Source organism: Aricia agestis, chromosome 17, assembly GCF_905147365.1.
Source record: "Aricia agestis chromosome 17, ilAriAges1.1, whole genome shotgun sequence".
Taxonomy (NCBI): domain Eukaryota; kingdom Metazoa; phylum Arthropoda; class Insecta; order Lepidoptera; family Lycaenidae; genus Aricia; species Aricia agestis.
The window spans coordinates 13,086,981-13,102,321 of NC_056422.1; the positions used below are offsets into that span (position 1 = coordinate 13,086,981).

The 15,341-nt window shown below is 36.3% G+C and overlaps 1 protein-coding gene across 1 annotated transcript; it reads left to right on the plus strand.

Annotated features, from left to right (window-relative positions):
• The first annotated feature begins 3,221 nt into the window (after positions 1–3,221).
• On the plus strand, positions 3,222–12,648 carry LOC121735162 (piggyBac transposable element-derived protein 4-like). The gene is made up of 5 exons (XM_042125842.1): positions 3,222–3,255; positions 7,529–7,673; positions 10,211–10,300; positions 10,387–10,463; positions 10,545–12,648. Exons 2-5 carry the CDS (start codon positions 7,530–7,532, stop codon positions 12,598–12,600), a joined length of 2,367 nt encoding a protein of 788 aa, XP_041981776.1. The 5' UTR covers positions 3,222–3,255; position 7,529; the 3' UTR covers positions 12,601–12,648.
• Positions 12,649–15,341: the final 2,693 nt, after the last annotated feature.

Below are 15,341 nucleotides of genomic sequence, written 5' to 3' on the forward strand. Positions count from 1 at the left end.
TTAGTTACCTATAATGTACCTATGTATAAGTAGGTACTTAATTAAAGAGTAAAGATGAACGTCTTTAGAGGAATCATTGTCATTTACTTGTTCAGTTTGTGAAGAATAAATTTCTTTAGTTCTAATTTTTGTAATACGGTATTTGGTATTATGTTGTTATTACAGCATTTGCCTTCGCGTGCTAACCTTGCACGAAAGAAAGGCGATCAAACTTCATCCGGTTTCTCTGTTAAGTCTTGAAAACATTCTTCATGCTAAATAATCGCTCTATATCAGCGTTAGAATGCGGCAAAACGAATAAAGATAATAATAATATAATTAAGTTTCTAGTGTGCATCTTCAAGGGTTAGAAACATAATTAAAAAAAACTAGTGGTTTAACGTTGAAGCTACCACTAGCTAACTTAAATAATCTAATCCACTAAGAAATCCACTAGCCACTAAAACCAAATTTTTCCCGCTGAAAGGTACGTCTAAACCAACGTACGTACGGCAATACTGGCCACAAGTTTCATTTTTTCGCAGTTTGGCAGTTTCATTGAGGAAGTATGGACTGGAGAGCATTGACTTTTATAAGTGGACTCGGCTGGTCTCTACCAAATCAAAATACTGTGGCCGGTCCGCCATTTTATGTTCCGGTTCTCCGAGGTACATGAACTGTCAAAGTGTCGTATTATAGGGATGTCGAAATTGAAAGAAAATATCGATATATCGATACATCGATATTTGAAAAAATATCAATATCGGTCTCAACTCTCGATTTATCGCGAAAAAAATATAGATATATCGATATATCGGTCAAATTTTTCGACCAATTTGCTTTTTCAAAATTAATTTATAGTCCGTCAAAAAAGTGAAGAAATTTTAAAAAAATTGTCCTTGGATCGGTATGTTTATATTTTTACTAAAATTTGTGTTATTTTACCGATGGTTTGACTTCGTATGTGCTAATTTAGTTAATAATTAGACAATAAATAAGATTTGTGATAGAATAGAATATAACATGGCTTGATTTAAATACTTAAAACAAAATAAATTAAATATTTAAGGGAGCCCCAAATAAACGTGATTTTTTTTGCTATTTTTTGCTTGATATCAATAATGGCAAAAGGTAGGCACTTGAAATGTTCACAAAATACTCAGTTGTATACATACTTTAATAACAATAATAATTGATGGTAAAATTAAAATAAACTGTGAACCCTTCGTGCGCGAGTACAACTCGTATTTGTCCGATTTTTTGGTAATTTTTGCCCGATATCAATAATGGCAACTTAAATAATAATTAATAAACTTAAAATAAATTAAATAGTTTTATTAAAATTAAGGAGGCTCGTATATAAAAAAAACCATATTTGCCTATTTTGTCTCTATGTACATAGAGACAAAATAGTCAAAAATGATTTTTTTATATAATATAAAAAAAACATTTTTGATATCAATATAATATATAATATAACAGGACGCTCACTTATAACATCTTAGTTTATCGATATCCTCGACAATTATCAATCAGTGTCCCATCACTATAGACCGCCATGTTTAGTTCTTGGCAATATGGCGCCGGCCACACTTTTTTGTAGTTATGTCACTTCCATCTGTTTCCTTATTCATTGCTGGAGAGAGAGAGCCTTATATCGGTGTATAAGCGTCAAAAGCGTGTAATGTTATGTCCTACTTACTAGGACATAACAAAGGAGTCGGTCTGCATATTTCATGTAATAAAAGTGTTAATAAAGGTTTTTAGTGAACATTTAATGCTAGATATTGTTGAGTTTTGTGGTTCCGCTAAATAATAAACCATAAGAATGGTCAAAGAATGTCTCAAACACGTGGATTTAACATTAAATACGTAAGTTTTGAACAACGTTTTTTGGGCTTTTCAATCGGCAGTATATATTAAGTCTATGTTGAGAACCAACATAGAAGAAAGACATCCCTTTTTTTTAATTTTAATCTGTTGTATTTTGTATTATTATTGTATTTTTTTTGGAGCAAAGGACTCGTTTCCAGCTCTCATTAAATAAATAAAAAAAAAAGTACCTACTACCAAAGAGAATGAAAAAAACAAGAGGTCGGACTTAGAAGAAAAAAATTTAACATTTATTATTTTTTTAAATTGAAACTAAAGTTAAAATTTTTAAGTGCAAAACCTTCCACTCTAAACATGCCAAAAATTAAAAAAAAAAAAAAGAAATGAGCTCAAATAAATGTTTTATTTCAATAAAAATTATTGTACATAGGTAAATAAACACAAAACAATAAAACAGATTTAATCCACAAGGTTTAGGCAACAAATCCGTCCGCTGCTTACGCTCCGATTCCGATCCAGTGGACGCGCATCTTTATACATACACACATACGTATTATTACTTTGTTTTGTTACACCCTGTACATACGACAGCTGAAATATATCGCGTGGGCTCAGGCCAGCTGTATACCACCTCACTTGATCAGAGAATTTTCCCTTAGTGGCCGCACCTCTCATAATCCCATACCTTCCTTCTCTTCCTCCTTAAATCTTCTTAACAACCATTGCCTGCAGACTAAAATGTTGCAAACTAGTACAGGGACCTAAAAATCTGAAATTAATGAAAAGTTTTTCATTTACTACATTTCCATACATAAATTATTATAGTTCATAACCATAACGTGCAATTAATTACTACAATAAATCAATAGACACATTTCAACATTTTCGAAATTAACTGCATACATACTGATACATTATAATATTTTCCATGAAATAATAACCTATCTTTTTCATATTATTATAGTTTAAGTTGTAAATTATTATACAAATATGCAAATAATCACTATGACATACTTTGTATTAGAACACAATATGACATAGTTATGTTTTGCTTCAATTTATCAATTTACGGTTATATTTACATTTAACAATGGCTTACCTTTTGTTTTTCAATAATTAATCCACTAATTTACAATTTTTGAAAGAGTTGCTACAAAATAATTTTCACTAACTGAAAATTGAACTTTGAGTTTTAAACTTCTTCTTCGTCTTTTTTATGAACCAATCACAGTCGATCTTGCTTAAAAATTGCACAGATTTCCAACTTAAATTAGTTGCTACGTTTAAATTTGGAACCAAATTTTTTTTGTTCGAAAGTTTCACCCACCTGCTACTTGGTAACTTTGGTGTTGTTTGGTGTTTGTTAGTTCGGACCCTCCTTGTGAGTTGTGAGTATAGTATTCGTTGGTTCGGACTTCGAAGTTTAAGCTGTTTTTCTGGAATGTAAGTACTTACTTTTGTATTATTTAGTGCATAGTTTATTTTACTCATTATAAGTATTTTTAGATGATCATTTGAAAGAAATACATCGTAATAACATATTTCACTCGAAAAAATTGGTTTCTATGGGACTGATTCAGACGTGATTTTCCTACTATGCTTGTAAATACTTAAATGAAGTAAAAAGCCTTAATAAGTAAATATAACTCGTCTACAAAACTATTTATCGTCATATTATGGCAAGTTTTAGTAAAATAACCAAAATCAATTTGACGTACAATGCATTCAAATCGGCGTCCCGCGGCCCGCCGCGCCCATCGCCGCACCGGCCGAAGCCATTTTGAAGTTTGAACTTGGGTCTTGGCTGCTGTTATCTGTTTCCACTAATGATTTCGATTCCCCACGCCTCAATTCAGATTCCCCCTTTTTAGGACTATTTTCCCCTCAGAAATTATTTTAAGTTTTGGCACTAGTATAAGTACTTACTAACTAAATCCCTCACACATTTCCACCACTGTATCTCCTGTGTCGGTAGGATCTACAACAGTATCCAACCACGAAAACCCATTAATATGATCTCAGGGAGCCCGTGGGGTGCCGAGGGACATGCTAAAGCTTTCTTGGAACCGGCAACGAAATTAATCAGAAAAATTAGGAGAAGTAGGAAGAATTCCAGTATCCTTTCACGCAATTTCCCCTTTTATAGTCTTTCCCCTTTTTCTTCCCCTCTGGACCCCTAATTTCCTCTCAAAAAGGGGATTTCCCCTCATTGTGGAAACACTGCTGTTAATAGCTATTAGCTAGTGATGGTCGACTCGAGTAATTATAACTCGAGTTGGGTGTAACTTGATCCCACTCGAGATGAATTCTCTCTGACTCGAGTTTGTAAACTGTCAAAAAAACATAAATAAATGATTCTATTTCAAACAGTAATTTTCTTTTTTACTTACATTACTATAAATATGTAATACAAAAAAATTAAAGAATTCAAACAGATAAAAATATCATTTGTCGGTTCCAATTTTTTAACTATTTATCTCTCAGCTTCGCATCAAATAAACTGGTAAAAATTTAATAAAGCATTCAATTGAAAATTGGAAATCATCTAGTTAACTGGAGTTCAACCCGAGTTACATGAAATTTAACTGGGGATATGTTGCTCCTTAAGTACTTGGATGACCGAGCTTTGCTCGGTATAGCAAACACTCATTGACTTTGTGTTACTTAACAATGCCATCTGCTGGAATAGTTTTAGCTGTTGTTGTGTCGTTAAAGCAATTATTTGCTCACAAAATAGTATTATTACTCTATTAGATGTAATATTTATTAGTAATATTTTTCAGTTTATCGATTATCGACAAAACACGAATAAAAAGACATTTTCTAAAAATGATTCCTAGCTAGATCGATTTATTGCCCCCGAAACCCCCTATATAGTAAATTTCATGAAAATCGTTGGAGTCGATTCCGAGATTCCAATTATAAATATATATATACAAGTATTGCTTGTTTAAATATATATACATATATTTAAATTAAGGAGCAACGTATCTCCATACCAAATTTCAGAAAAATTGATTAAAAGCTGTGTGGGTGTGAAGAGGTACCTAACTATACTACATTTTGTTAAAATAAGCACATATTTGTGTTCAGATCAGAATTTTGCAATGTAGGACATTAAATACTAATTAAATGGTTAATGCTTCGAAGTTAATGCTAAATGCTTATAGCTATTTAGCCTTTATTTATTATTTATTTTAAGCTTTTTACTATCCCTTGATAAAAGTTTTTCTCATTTATTTACTTTGTTTCTCCTAATAATATGTTACATATATTTTTAATCTATATAAGCCTATGGCGGTAAAAGCCTCCTCCAAATTTAGCCATTTTTTCCTGTCTCAAGCCAGTCTCGTCCATAGGACTCCAGCTACTTCTGTGATGTCGTCTTTCTACCTTTTGGCTGGCCTACCACGCCTTCATGTTTTGTATGTAGGGCTCCAGCTAGTCACAGGCTGTGTCCATCTCTCATCGGTCGTTCTTTGAATATGGCCTGCCCATTTCCATTTCGTGGATAGTATTTGTTTAACAGCGTCTCTGGCCTTTGTTTTTTTTCCTAACGATTGTGGTCTTAATCCTATCTCTAAGTTTTATACCCATAAAGCTTCTTTCAATACCTCTTTGATAGGACTTTATTCTGTTTATATGTGACAATCGTGTTTTTTGGCCTTTTTTGCTCTATATCAATAATGGCAAATAAGAAAGCTCTTAAACAACTAAAAGAAAATACAACATGGATACCAAATATGAGAAATAAAGAAAAGAAAAAGACAACTATTAGAAATCATATCACAGAAATAGCAACAGAGTTTTATAGAGATCTATATAAAGATACAAGTAAAATGGACGATTGTCAAGAAATTGTAACGGAAGAAGAAAAAACTCCAGCCATATTAGAAAGTGAGGTTCAAAAAGCAATTATGTCACAAAAGAACTTTAAAGCACCAGGAGACGACCAAATATCGAACGAAATAATAAAAGGATGTTTGGAATCAATAATCAAATTCACTACAAACTTGTTTAACGAAATCTTAGAAAAGGAGGAGATACCAGAACAATGGTCAAAATCCACTATTGTACTGCTGCACAAGAAAGGAGACAAGGATCAAATAAACAATTATAGACCAGTGAGCTTAATACCTAACTTGTACAAAATATTTTCCAAAGTAATTCTAAACAGAATAAGCAACACGTTAGAAGAGAACCAAACGAAAGAACAGGCCGGTTTCAGAAGAGACATCTCTACACTAGATCATATACACACAATAAGACAAGTGGTACAAAAGTATAATGAGTATAACAAAATATATAACTTGGCTTTTATTGACTATAACAAGGCATTTGACTCCATAAAACATAAATATATATGGGAAGCTTTGAAAAATCAGGGTGTCCCGAGAAAATATATAGAGGTCATAAGAAAAATTTATAAAAATGCCATAGCTAAGATACAAACAGAAAGAGTAGGAAACGAATTCAGAATTGAAAAAGGAGTAAGACAGGGAGACCCACTATCGCCTGAGCTCTTCTCGGCCGTGCTGGAACAGGTATTTAGGAAGTAAGACTGGGATAAGTATGGAATAAATATAAATGGAGAAAAACTTAACCATTTAAGATTTGCAGATGATTTAATTATTATTGAAGAAACACCTGAAAATCTACAAATTATGATTCAGCAGCTAGCAAACGAGAGCGAAATAGTGGGTCTTTCAATGAATACAGAAAAAACTAAATTGATGATAAATGGAGAACAGAAGGAGATAAAGGTAAATAACAACACAATAGCATATGTAAACGAATATACATATTTAGGTCAAATAATTTCACCAGAAGATCACATACAGAAAGAAATAGATTTAAGAATAAACAATGCCTGGAAGAGGTACTGGTCGTTTAAAGAGATAATGAAAAATCCCCAGTTTTCAATGACAGACAAGAAGAAAATCTTTAACACCTGCATATTGCCATGCATGACATATGGCTGCCAGACAGTATGTCAGAATAGCATAGAAAGGAGTATGTTAAGCGTCAAACTAAAAGAAAAAATTTAACTGACAGAAATAAGGACAAAAACTGGGGTAACAGATGTGACATATACGGTTAACGGCCGTTCCCAATATTTCATCTATCTCTGGTTTTGCCCTACTAGAGATAGGAATAGCTCACATTAGACATTAGATACTTATATTTTATGTCAATTGTGAGCTATTCCTATCTCTAGTAGGGCAAAACCAGAGATAGATCAAATATTGGGAATGGCCGTAAGAGACTAAAGTGGTAGTGGACAGGACATATTATAAGAAATAGAAAAAACAAATGGGCTAAAGATGTCACTCTATGGTACCCACGAGAAGGAAAAAGAAGACGAGGAAGGCAAAAGAAAAGATGGGAGGATGAGATAAAATCAATAGCAAAAAAAAAAAAAAAGTACCACATGGAGCAGGAAGGCTATGGATAGACAATTGTTGGAGAGTTTAGGGGAGGCCTTTGCCATAAGGCAATCAGATTTAGTTAAGAAAAATTAATGTATAAAGTATAGAAATGTAAAAGAAACAAATGTAAGTGTCTGAATAAAGGCTTATTTTATTTTTATTTATTTTTTATAATAATGGCAAATGGCAATTCATGTAATATGTGCAATGTATTGGTATTTGTGAACAATAAAGTGTTTTATTATTATTATTATTATTTATTTTTTGTTTTATGTTGTATTATAAAGCATGTCAAACTGGCGCGCCGATCAGGATCCACCTGTGGCACCTGCAGATTTCCTCGAGCTCTTATATGAAGATGAGGTCGAACTATCTTATGAAGAGGGTGAATCCGATGGATCAGAGATGATTGAAACGGACCTGGAAGACGAGGTTGGTAACCCATTTAACTTTAACTACAGAATTTGACAGAGGACGTTGCTGGTCCGACAAGGCTTTAAATGCACGTGGGCGGGGACGCTGTTGGTAAAGGGGAACTGTCAAAAATGGCCTTTTTTGTTTTTTCGCCACGTGCATTTAAAGCCTTGTCGAGCTCTATGGTTATGGTTAAATGTCGCGTCCATTTTTTACTTTAACCAAAGATTTAACATTTTGCATTGTACTTAGACTGGGTTGCACTAACTAACTTTAACTTTGACTACAGTGCAAAATGTCAAATCTTTGGGTAAAGTTAAAAATGGACGCCATCAAGACGCCATATTTAACCATAACCATAGAGCTCGACAAGGTTTTAAATCCACGTGGCGAAAAAAGGAACTAACGCTGTCATCATACAAAAACGCCATTTTTGACAGTTGTCCTTTACCAGCAGCGCCCACGCGCATTTATAACCTTGTGGGATCAGCTGTCATCTGTCAATTTCTCCGGGCAAAGTTAAGGATAAACTTAAAGATAAATTTACCTTAACTATAACCATACATTTAACTTAAAATTTAACTTTACCCACGGTTCTGGTGCAACCCAGTCTTAAAGTTAAAGTAAGTTGGTGCAACCCACCCTTAGTATGAAACTTGCAACACGAGGGCTGGCCATCAAGTGATAATGGTTTTTGTTAGGGTTCCGTACCCAAAGGGTAAAAACGGGACCCTATTACTGAGACTTTGATGTCTGTCTCCAGGCTGTAACTCAAGAACGGTAAGAGCTAGAGAGTTGAAGTTTTCACAGATTATGTATATCTGTTGCCGCTATAACAACAAATACTAAAAACAATATAAAATTAATATTTAAGGGGGGCTTTCATACAACAAACGTGATTTTTTTGGCCAATTATATAGTATGTGGTTATAAATATTCACTACCTATTTGACCGAGCTTTGCTCGGTATTCGATAAAAAATCGGTCAAGTGCGAGTCGGACTAGCGCACGAAGGGTTCCGTACCATTATAGAGCAAAATTAGGCCAAAAATTGTGTTTTTTGTATGGGAGCCCCCTTAATGTTTTTCTTATTTTATTTTAATATTATTATTAAATATTACAGAATACATATAAGTAAAGAATTCGAGAAAAAATTAAGTACCTACCTGTTACCATTATTGATATAGACCAAAAAGGCAAAAATAATCACGTTTGTTGTATGGGAGCCCCCCTTAAATATTAATTTTATTTTGTTTTTAGTATTTGTTGTTATAGCGGCAGCAGATATACACAATCTGTAAAAATTTCAGATGTCTAGCTATAGCGGTTCTTGAGTTACAGCCTGGAGACAGACGGACAGACATTGAAGTCTCAGTAATAGGGTTCCGTTTTTACCTTTTGGGTACGGAACCCTAAAAAATAAAATGACATTTTCTAAAAATGATTCCTAGCTAGATCGATCATGAAATTCAGTATATAGGGGGTTTCGGGGGCGATAAATCGATCTAGCTTAGGAATAATTTTTAGAAAATGTTATTTTCTTCGTGATTTATCGAATACCGAGCAAAGCTCGGTCAAATAGCTAGTATATATTATATATATGTTACGCTCAGTGAGCGAAAAAATGGCTCACAACGCGTTGTGGTAATAGTGAAACGGCCACGACGCGTTCTGGTAATCACAGAAATACCACAAAGCGAAATTCGTGTCGTGGCTGACGTGCTATTCGACCACAACGCGTTGTGGTAATCGAGAAAAGCCATGACGCGTTCTGAGCATTTAAAAAAGGCCACGACGCGAATTCGTGTTGTGGCCCTAATGCAAACGACCACGACGCGTTCTGAAACCAGGCCAGTTACGCAGGAGTAATTTTATAGTGCCCAAGTGTGTGCGCAATACACAAGAGCACGTTACGCAGGATTAATTTTATAGCGCCCAAGTGTGTGCGCAATACACAAGAGCATTCTGGTTTCAATGAAACTAGGCCAGTTACACAGGGGTAATTTTATAGTGCCCAAGTGTGTGCGCAATACACAAGAGCATTCTGGTTTCAATGAAACTAGGCCAGTTACACTGGGGTAATTTTATAGTGCCCAAGTGTGTGCGCAATACACAAGAGCATTCTGGTTTCAATGAAACTAGGCCAGTTACACAGGGGTAATTTTATAGTGCCCAAGTGTGTGCGCAACGTGCTCTTGTGTATTGCGCACACACTTGGGCACTATAAAATTACTCCTGCGTAACTGGCCTGGTTTCAGAACGCGTCGTGGCCGTTTTCATTAGGGTCACAACACGTCATGGCTTTTCTCGATTACCAGAACGCGTTGTGGTCGAATAGCACGTCAGCCACGACACGAATTTCGCTTTGTGGTATTTCTGTGATTACCAGAACGCGTCGTGGCCGTTTCACTATTACCACAGCGCGTTGTGAGCCATTTTTTCGATCACTGAGCGTTTTCGGTCTTTGAGCGTAACATATACAATAATTGCTCGTTTAAATATATAAAATAAAACTTATGGGTTATAATGTATTCATGCTTTTTATGTTGGCCCAGGGTGAAGATAGCGATAGAGACATCTCACTGGTCGAGGCTCCACTACACTCTGTCACGTCCCCGGAGCGCCGCGAGAGGCTGTCGCGAATGGTATGCATTGGTTATTGTGTTAGGTTTACGATAGTGATTATATAGGATTTCTTCAATGCATTAATTTTTTAAATTTTTTTTGTCAGAACGACCCAACGACGCCTCCACGACGAGCGGTGTCCCGCGAGAGGTCACGATCGCCATTGCCGTTTTCGTCAGAATCGTAAGTGTGCCATTGTGTGTTGTTTGCGAATAATTTATACCTGCGTATAAATCAATAATTCTATTTTTTTTGCTGTCATAGTGCTACTATCACGGTGCCAGCAGAGGGCCTGGTTCTGATGTTCGACGAGTTTGGTACACCGCTCGACGAACAGACGCCGGGCGACGAGTTTTTTGCCCCGGATACCCACCCGTTGTATGTAATAGGTGAGCGTGGAAGAGATGAACGCAATAGAAGAGGAACGACTGGGAGAAGGGGTGGTCGAAGGGGAGTCAGGGGTGTGCGAGGACAGAGTGTACGCGGGGGTGGGTATCCGAACCGGGGCCATAGTAGAGGACGTCAGTGGCAGACGGGACAGCCACTCCGTGAAATATGGCTCCACGATGACGACGTTCCTCCTGAATTGTTAAGTTTGGCGATGGATGTATTGAGGAGACGACAGAGGAGATTGCAAGGTGATGCCGTGGTCGATAGTACTGAACGAGGAAGGGTCGCTAGTGAGAGCGAAGATGAGGATGAATTTGTCGACGCCAGTGATGGAGCCGATGCTCTCTATAGACTGGAACGCCAGAACCTTGACTTTGAATGGTATCCTATGGATACCTTTGAAGGTCAAGAACACAATTTTCGGCCAAAGCGTACTGGTTCGGTTCGGTATTTCGATTCTGCCTATGACGCTTTTCGTTCCTATTGGAGCGATGAGGTCTTAGATTTAATAGTGGCCGAAACGAACCTTTATGCTGCGAAAATTTCTTCTGCTTCATTCCAGGCTGAATGGGTTCCCACAAATTTGCACGAAATTTTATGCCTCTTTTCGTTCTGGATGATGTTGGGGATCATCAGAATGCCAACTGCTACTAGTTGTTTTTCTGTCGATCCTCTCTTGAAAACGGAAGTTTTCAGACGCATCTTTACACGAAAAAGGTATGAAATGTTAAGTAGAGCGTTACATTTTGTTGATTCCTACCCCGTTATGGATAACCAAAATCCCTCCAACACTGGCGCCAGAAGCTTGGACCGATTACGCCGTTTGAGACCAATATTAACACATTTAAATTCAGCTTTTAAATCAAATTATATTTTAAGTAAAGACATTTGTATAGATGAAAGCCTTACACTCTGGAAAGGCAGATTGAATTTCAAACAGTATATTCGGAACAAAGCTTCTAAGTTTGGGATCAAAACGTTCGAGCTTTGTGAGAGCACCACCGGTTACCTGTGGTCGTTCATCGTTTACACCGGTAAACAATCTGCAACAGATCTGGAGCAGTCGCCCGGAGTGCCTAAAAGCGCGGCTGTTGTAAAAAAGCTCATCGGTCCCCTACTAAACAAAGGGTATAGATTGTTTATGGACAATTGGTACAATTCACTCCTATTAGCTAGATTTCTGAAGCTCAATGGTACCGACTGCGTTGGTACTTTGAGATCTTCCGATCGCGATGTTCCCATTGTAATAAATAAGGCTCCTCTTAATAGGGGAGAGTACATCGCCAGACATTCAGGCGATGTCACTGTTTTATCATGGCAAGACAAGAAACGAGTGACCATGATTTCCACTTGTCATGGTTCATTTACAGCCTTGCCTACAGTCACTTCTAGACCAACATCTCGGAAAATACCCTTTAAACCACAAGTGGTGCTGGACTACAATAAATACATGGGGGGTGTAGACTTAAAAGATCAGATGTTGGAGCCTTATTTATTAGAAAGGAAACGTTGCAAAAAATGGTACATGAAACTTTTCAAACGCCTTCTCAATGTATCCATTCTCAACTCTCGCATTCTTGTACAGTCATCTACTCATAAAACCGTTGATCATTTAGCTTTCCGCCTTCAGCTTGTAGATACCATCCTTTCAAAACATCTATCACATTGTCCGCAAGGCCGTAGACATACTGCGTCTAGCATTAGATCTACGCACCTTCAACCCAATAGATTTGTCCTCTCTACACATTGGCCTGTGTTATTGGAATCAACAGAGAGCGCCTCAGCAGGCCGGAAAAGCAGGAAGCGTTGCTTTGTTTGCCTGAAAAATGGCAAAAAAAACATAAGAACCGCCTATTGTTGCGAATCCTGTCACGTGCCATTGTGTGTAGAGGATTGCTTTAAAGCTTATCATACACCACCTGCACCATAATACCAATTTTTCATAAACAACTACGGCGGGAAAAACCGGGGTAAGAAACTTGCACAATGTAGGTAACCATTAACCAACCCGGCGAGAACCGGCGTAAGAAACTCACATTCGCATATTGTGATTGCTAAGTCACATTCGTATGATTGGTATTGTATGAAAACAGAGTGGAAGGTTAGAATGATCGTGTATTTTTATTTTTTGTATATAGTTTAGGATATGCCTTTACACTTTTTTACATTTTTTTACTTTACATTGTAATTTTTATGTTTGTAGTCACTGTTTGTGATTTGCATGTACTTACAATTTTATTATAATATATATGTGTGTCACTTTTTTTTTTACAAAATTTCCATTCTAAAGGCATCAGGCATTATCTCTAGACAATGTGTGCGTGTGTCATTGTCTTTGCAACATTTGAAAAAGATGCCACGGTTTTGCTGTTAGGGCATATCCAAGAAGCTTATACATATTTAAACGTACGCATATTTAATATCGTTTTCGGCATCGAACTGCCCCGGGCAGGGTGGGCTGACACTTGACAGGATACGGAAATATCCGAAGTTTAAATTAAGAACATAATATAAACTACGTACCTATTGCACTACTACTATGCAATACGCAGTTTATGTTCATAATTTAAACTTCGGATGTTTCCGTGCCCTGTCGACCCACCCTTTTTTTTCTTTTCGAAAGGGTCTGAGCTACTGGTCTGGTTAAGACCATGGTAGTTTAATCGTGGCTATAACTAGTCTGTCGCTAGTTGGTTTGAAGATAAGCAATGAGGGGGCCTGGCCTGGTCACCTCTCATGGCTCTAAAACACACTTACGAGGTTTGAAATTTGACCCTTTTGTAATATTATTGCAAAAATAATAATTATTATTTTTGCAATAATATGGCCGCCACAGTTGAAGTGTTAAGTTGATAATGAAAATGTTTTTTTGTATTATAAATAGGTATGTATATAATATGTCAATAGTGTAACTTTTTAAATTTTTTTTATTTAAATAAATATTTTGTTTTATAAGATTATTGTATTTTTATTCAATAGAGTAAATTATGCACCATAAGACGTAAGGGCCGCGCTACACCGGAATGGCAGCGGCGAGGCGAGCACTTTCAGCGTCATATGATTTTAAACTTTATCTTCATTATTGTAGTACATAGTATCGCTTGTAGAGTTCGAGAACTCTACGCCAGCCGCATAGTAATAACTATAGGTGGCTATTATATAGTTTGTTGTCCAATTAAATTGTGAAACTACGCAATTTAGTTGTACGATAGTTGGCGAACTTGAAATTGTATATCTGCGGTGACCCTCATCCGATTGTTTACATTGAAAATAAACCAAAAACACAATTAAAAAAAAAAAAAGAAAGTTTGCTTTGCAGCTAAGCTAAATAAAACTATTTAAGATTTTTGCAAAGTTTTTAGAGATTAACGCTCGTCGTAACCAAGATAAAAGGGTTTGGGCGGATTTCAGGGTTGTAACGAAAGAAGTGTTACACGCACTAATTATTTAGAGAAATGATAAGTTAAGTAGGTACTCTCAAACGTATATCTCCAAAAAAGGTGTAAAATAGACCAAAAATTTTTTGCTACATTTGTTAAGAATTTATTGAAGTAAGAGCTAAAAATTTTAATACATCGACAAATGAAAGGCTTTTTCTAGCGTTTGGAATACCATCTTTAAACTTCCTATACGCCTGAAAAAAAATTGAGTGCTACATATCTCACTTGGACTCGTCTTACGATCTTACATTACTAAAGACGCATGCTGCAACCTATGTTTGGAAAATGCTTACCTGAATACAAAAAATATCAGTTCTTACTTTTGTATTTTTTTCCCGAACTTTAACAAAACATAAATGTGGGCTAGGGCGGCATAAAGTACAAACTTAATTAAAGATTTTATGAATATTTCAAGTGCCTACCGACTGCCATTATTGATTTTAAACAAAAAGGCCACAAAAAATTACGTTTATTGTATGGGTAATGGGAGCTCCCCGTAAATATTTATTTGTGTAGTGAAGAAACTTTGAGTTCGAGTTGAAAGAGCAGTTGAGTTGCAGTTGGCGTGCAGTCGTGTGAACTGCATACCGACTGCATCTAAACTGCACCATCCCGACTGCACGCCAACTGCAATGAACTGCAATCCGACTGCGCGTTTGGTTTGCAGTTCTATTGCAGTCGTGTCAACTGCATTCAAACTGCACTTGAACTGCAATTTGCGGTTGGATTGCAGTTGAAATGCGGTCCGTCTGTATAGACCCAGACACTACTGTTCTATTGATAGTAGTGACTATAAAAGATATCAGCAAATACATTCGTCTTAAAAATTTCGCCAACAATAAAAAGATAATCGCACTTTTACAAGATGGACGTCAGATTCGTTCTTTTTGGGCTCCTCATGTGCTTTATGATGGGATATGGTAAGCGTTACCGTTTTTTCCCTTAATTTATTTAACGAAACTCGTATTTAAAAATTATGTCTTCCACTTGTTCCTTCTGTTCCGGTGAAGGTGTTAAATGAAACCAGGCCACCTGGCCTGGTTTATACGCAGGAGTATTGTTTAAAGTGCCCAAGTGGCAAGTGCTCTCTCTCTTCCAATAGTTACTTTTATTTTACCAGCTACAGTACGGCCTCGATAGTTCGAACACCCAAAATACAGTGTGTAACAAAAATAAGTGATAATACTTTAGGGCGTGTACGTGTTCCTTGTAGAAAGTTCACTGTGAAAGT